This window comes from Benincasa hispida, chromosome 1 (genome assembly GCF_009727055.1).
Source record: "Benincasa hispida cultivar B227 chromosome 1, ASM972705v1, whole genome shotgun sequence".
Lineage (NCBI taxonomy): Eukaryota > Viridiplantae > Streptophyta > Magnoliopsida > Cucurbitales > Cucurbitaceae > Benincasa > Benincasa hispida.
In genome coordinates, this window is record NC_052349.1 from 7,884,909 (window position 1) to 7,889,726 (window position 4,818).

A 4,818-nucleotide genomic window follows, 5' to 3' on the forward strand; every position below is an offset into this window, starting at 1 on the left:
CAAAGTGGGGGTAAAAAGGAAGGCAACCTTCAAATTTGAAAAGGCTCCCATTAGGCAGATACCATTTTTGTAAATAAAATTAAAACCACGTCCTTTTTTCTAACCCGGATTTGGAAATAACCGACCCGAATCCACCGGCCATGCAGGGTTGGACGGTAGTTCCAGTTCATTCCTAGGGGCATAACAGTCATTTCTGTGATTTATTGGGCGCCGTACTTGGACGTCGTCGGCCACCGGTGGAGACGCCTATATATATTTGACCGCCTGTTGGAATCTTCTATCGCATCCACATCCTTGTCTCTCTCCAGTCTCCATTGAAGAAGCCAAGTAAAAAGCTCTGTAACTCTCTCTCTCTCTCTAGAAACTTTCCAAGAGGAGGAGGGGAGAGAGAAAGATGATCTTACTTTACTAATTGTATCTGTAGATTTTTTTATGATTCTTCTCTCTTTGTAGCGCTCATACACTTGTCCGCTTAACTGAAGTTGCTGCGGACTGTGCGGAACTATTTCTTGCATCACTTTCAACTAGTTCCAAATTCGATTTCAGGTAATTTCTATACCGGACTTTGATTTCGGGTTTCCATTTCTGTAAGGGCAAGAGTTTTTTCGAGGTGGAATTGATGCGAATACGGCACTGTTTGTTGATTGCCGTTCAGGTTTAACTATAATTTGGAAACGTTTGTTTTCAATTTCTTTTCATGATTTGATTTCGTGGTCGAATCCATCGTCATACTCTGTTCTTATTCCGTTTTCGTCTTTCTCAGTGTTTCTTAATCGTCGTTGACGAGCTCCGTAAAATTTTAATTTAATTTTTATATTTGAATTGTGGTTTATATATATATATATATTTAAAAAAAGCCATTTGTTCGGTTCTGGAAACGGTTTAATACTAAAAACCCGACTGAGTTGGCGTCCTTGTTTCTTCTCTATTTTCCGGGAAACAGTTTCCCGGAAAATTTCTTGATAGTTGACTTGGTTGAATTCCATCGGATAATTTAGATCTTCCACCGCTGTGCTCTGAGGGTAGTTCAATCGTATCAATCAGTTCCACTTGCTGTAATTGCTTTTACTTAAAAGTTGCTGTTCAATTGTTGACTTAGCAACGAGTTTGCCATATTCTCTCTTACTTTTTCGTTTTCCTTTTTGGGTTTTGCAAAAAAGATCAATCCCCAAATCAAATTTGCGGGACACTTGTCCTTCATCTTATCTCATGGACCCCTGCCGTTATTCACGTTTTTGGGTTTTACCTTTTTCCTTTGCCTTATCGAGCAGTTTCGAGTCCTTTACTGTCTAATAAATTTGATGGGTTTCATTTTAAGCTAATCTTCGTTATACTCCGTTGGTCTTTGTTTGGAACAGTCTCTGACCGACGAGAATGTTGGAGAAAATGGAAGCATTTGATGGGGAAAAAGTGATAGAGGAATTTGAGGAAATGACCAAAGATGCTGAAAGAGTTCAGAGGGAAACTCTGAAGAAGATTTTGGAGGAAAATGGGTCGGCTGAGTACTTGCAGAACTTGGGACTTAATGGAAGAACTGATCCTCAGAGCTTCAAGGACTGTGTCCCGCTTGTCACTCACGATGATTTGGAGTCATATATTCAGAGAATCGCGGATGGGGATTCTTCCCCTATTCTCACTGGAAAACCAATCAAAACCATTTCGTTGAGGTACTTTTGCATATTTGTTCTGAAACAAGCTTCGTTTTGATTCATAGTATTGGAGATTTTTGTTGTTGTTGTAGTTGTTTGCTCTAAGGAGACTTTTGGTTGGTTATTGTAGCTCTGGTACTACTAAAGGGAGGCCCAAGTTAATTCCCTTCAACGATGAATTGTTGGAGACCACAATGCAAATATATCGCACTTCTTTTGCCTTCAGAAACAAGTAATGAACCTGTCTTTTCTAGTTTATCTTTTGAGGAATCTTTTATGTCCTGTGTTCGGAATTGTTTGTGGTTTTGTCTCTGAACCTTTTGTTGTCTGAACTGAACTGCTTAATTGTTCAGTTTGTTGTCTTTATGCTGTCTCTTTTATCATCTTATTGAGTACTAAATAGTGTAAAATGGGTGTTTGTCATGGCTGATGTGATGAGAGTACTTTGTTCTACAGAGAAGTTCCCATTAGGAATGGAAAAGCCTTGCAGTTCATCTACAGCAGCAAGGCGCTCAAAACTGGTGGTGGTCTGGCAGCAGGAACTGCAACGACGAACGTTTACCGCAGTGCAAAATTTAAGAGCACGATGAAAGCAATCCAGTCGCAATGCTGTAGCCCAGACGAAGTCATCTTTGGCCCTGACTTCCACCAATCTTTGTATTGCCATCTCTTGTGTGGGCTAATCTTCCGGGATGAAGTTGAGTTTGTGTTCTCCACTTTTGCACACAGCATTGTCCATTCTTTCAGGACTTTTGAGCAAGTATGGGAAGAGCTATGCAGCAACATCCGAGATGGTGTTCTCTCTAGTTGGGTCACCGCCCCTTCCATTCGTGGGGCGATGTCGAAATTGCTTAAACCAAATCCTGAATTGGCAGATTTGATCTATCGAAAATGTGCAGGATTGAGTAATTGGTATGGGCTGATACCAGAGCTCTTTCCCAATGCAAAGTACATTTATGGTATCATGACTGGCTCGATGGAGCCTTACCTAAAAAAACTGAGGCACTATGGGGGCCATTTGCCACTGATGAGTGCTGATTATGGTTCTTCGGAAGGGTGGGTTGGAGCAAACGTTAACCCAATGTTGCCCCCTGAAATGGCCACCTTTACTGTGCTTCCAAACATCGGATACTTCGAATTCATCCCGCTAAAGGAGAATGCTGAAGATCAGCAGCAGGAGAACAAGCCGATTGGTCTGACTGAAGTCAAGATAGGTGAAGAGTATGAAATAATTGTCACAAATGTTGCAGGTAATTTCTCTTAATCCATGACTTTAGATGCAATAACATTGTTTTGTTACTTATAAGTCAAACATGAACGAACAGGAAACTGAGTGACAGTTGTTTTCCCATAATATCATATTGAACTCACGGTCCATCTCCACATATGCTATGTTGTTTGGTTATTCAAATGTCAAACTTGTTTCTATGCATCCCATGTGACTGTTGGGGGGTCTGCACTGCAGGAACGATCTCTGCCCCTTGCTTTGTCCTGTTCTATCTCCTACATGTTTCTCTGTTATGTTGTGGGGTCGTCTTATATATTGTCCACTTTAAACCTAACCCCACAGTGAATTCAAATTTACTTTCAAGACACTAACAAAAAAACATTAATCGCGATTGTTGCAGGGCTGTACCGTTATAGATTAGGGGACGTGGTGAAAGTAATAGGGTTCCACAACTCGACACCAAAGCTGAAATTCATATGCCGGAGGAACCTACTATTGACCATCAATATCGACAAGAACACAGAGAAGGACCTGCAGCTAGCAGTGGAGGCAGGCGGGAACGTGCTGGCAGCAGAGAAGCTAGAAGTGGTGGACTTCACAAGCTATGTCGACGTATCGAGGGAGCCGGGGCACTACGTGATATTCTGGGAGATAAGTGGAGAGGCAAAAGGGGAGGTGCTGGGGGAATGCTCCAACTGTATGGACAGGGCTTTCCTAGACGCGGGGTACATGAGCTCAAGAAAGGTTAATGCCATTGGAGCCCTTGAGCTGAGAGTGGTTCGTAAGGGAACTTTTCACAAGATTATGGATCATTATCTGTCGTTAGGAGCGGCTGTGAGTCAGTACAAAACTCCTCGTTGTGTTAACCCCACAAACACCACTGTGTTGCAGATCTTGTGCTCCAATGTCGTTAACTCCTATTTTAGTACTGCCTTCTAGTTTTTTTGTTTTCCTCATCTCTCTTCTTTTTTTTTTTCCCCATTACCCATGTGCTCTCTTTCTCTGCTTTATAATGTATATTTCAAATTCTAGTTATAAACTTTTCCTTTTTTTAATTGGTTCCCCATAAACAAACAATCACTTGTCAGCTTGGATATAATTTAATGGATAGGGTACATGCCTTAATTGTTAAGCTAACTTTGGTACTTATCTGTATTTGTCCATATATTTTTGTTCATTTAATGCATTTTTAAAGTATTCATTTAATACCTATATTGTTAAAAGTTTACTACTTTTGTTCCGAAAGAGACTAAAATTGCTAAATTTTAAAAATACTAGATCGAAATGGGCATTTTAAGATTATGTTGTCCAAAGTATTATTTTTAAATCTAGGTTAAATTGTAAATTTAGCATCTCAACTTTCAGATTTATGTCTACTTGATTCATGAAGTTTAATTAATAAAGTCAATAATATTTTTTCAAAATTTAAGGACTAAAGTTGTAATTTAATTGTATAATTTTATTTTAATTTTAAAATGCTCATTGTACGAAGACAACCATAATTCTTGAATTGAATAAAGTAAAATAAGTCTTAAAAGAATTGTTAAATCGATCAATTTTGCTAAAATTAAAGAAGGCAGGGGGCAGTGGAGTTTTATTTTTATTTATTTATTTATTTATTTATTATTATTANTTTATTTATTTATTTATTTATTTATTATTATTATTATTATAGAAAATTAGAGGAATCGAGTAACTACTCTTTGTTCCATAGTTTATCACATCAGGAGGCAAATTCTTCTTACACTGTTTTTAAATATTTTAATTATTGGAAAAACTAGTCCCATATTTTTTAGAACATTTAAGGTGGCTTAAGTATATAATTTTAATTTATATAATTATATGACATTTAAATTACAAAAATAAGTTTAAAAAAGTTATTTTAAGGATGAAGGTAAATTTTTAAATTTAATTCTTTAATTTAAAATAATAAAAAAATTA

The 4,818-nt window shown here is 37.8% G+C and overlaps 1 protein-coding gene across 3 annotated transcripts; it reads left to right on the top strand.

The window, feature by feature from the left end:
• Nucleotides 1–264: 264 nt before the first annotated feature.
• LOC120085218 (jasmonoyl--L-amino acid synthetase JAR6) lies at nucleotides 265–4,014 on the top strand. 3 transcript variants are annotated; one of them, XM_039041120.1, is made up of 6 exons: nucleotides 286–327; nucleotides 454–546; nucleotides 1,359–1,667; nucleotides 1,780–1,881; nucleotides 2,106–2,899; nucleotides 3,278–4,014. In XM_039041120.1, exons 3-6 carry the CDS (start codon nucleotides 1,375–1,377, stop codon nucleotides 3,814–3,816), a joined length of 1,728 nt encoding a protein of 575 aa, XP_038897048.1. In that variant the 5' UTR covers nucleotides 286–327; nucleotides 454–546; nucleotides 1,359–1,374; the 3' UTR covers nucleotides 3,817–4,014. The 3 variants fall into 3 exon arrangements, with proteins under 3 accessions (XP_038897040.1, XP_038897048.1, XP_038897056.1); XM_039041112.1 differs by having other exon boundaries at nucleotides 265–546; XM_039041128.1 differs by lacking the exons at nucleotides 286–327; nucleotides 454–546 and adding an exon at nucleotides 905–1,055.
• Nucleotides 4,015–4,818: the final 804 nt, after the last annotated feature.

Bases quoted from the DNA above. Each gene is read 5' to 3' on its own strand.
- LOC120085218 (XM_039041112.1), top strand. From the start codon at position 1,375: ATGTTGGAGAAAATGGAAGCATTTGATGGGGAAAAAGTGATAGAGGAA. The intron at 1,668-1,779 runs GTACTTTTGCAT...TGGTTATTGTAG, and splicing joins ATCAAAACCATTTCGTTGAG to CTCTGGTACTACTAAAGGGA. The intron at 2,900-3,277 runs GTAATTTCTCTT...CGATTGTTGCAG, and splicing joins AATTGTCACAAATGTTGCAG to GGCTGTACCGTTATAGATTA.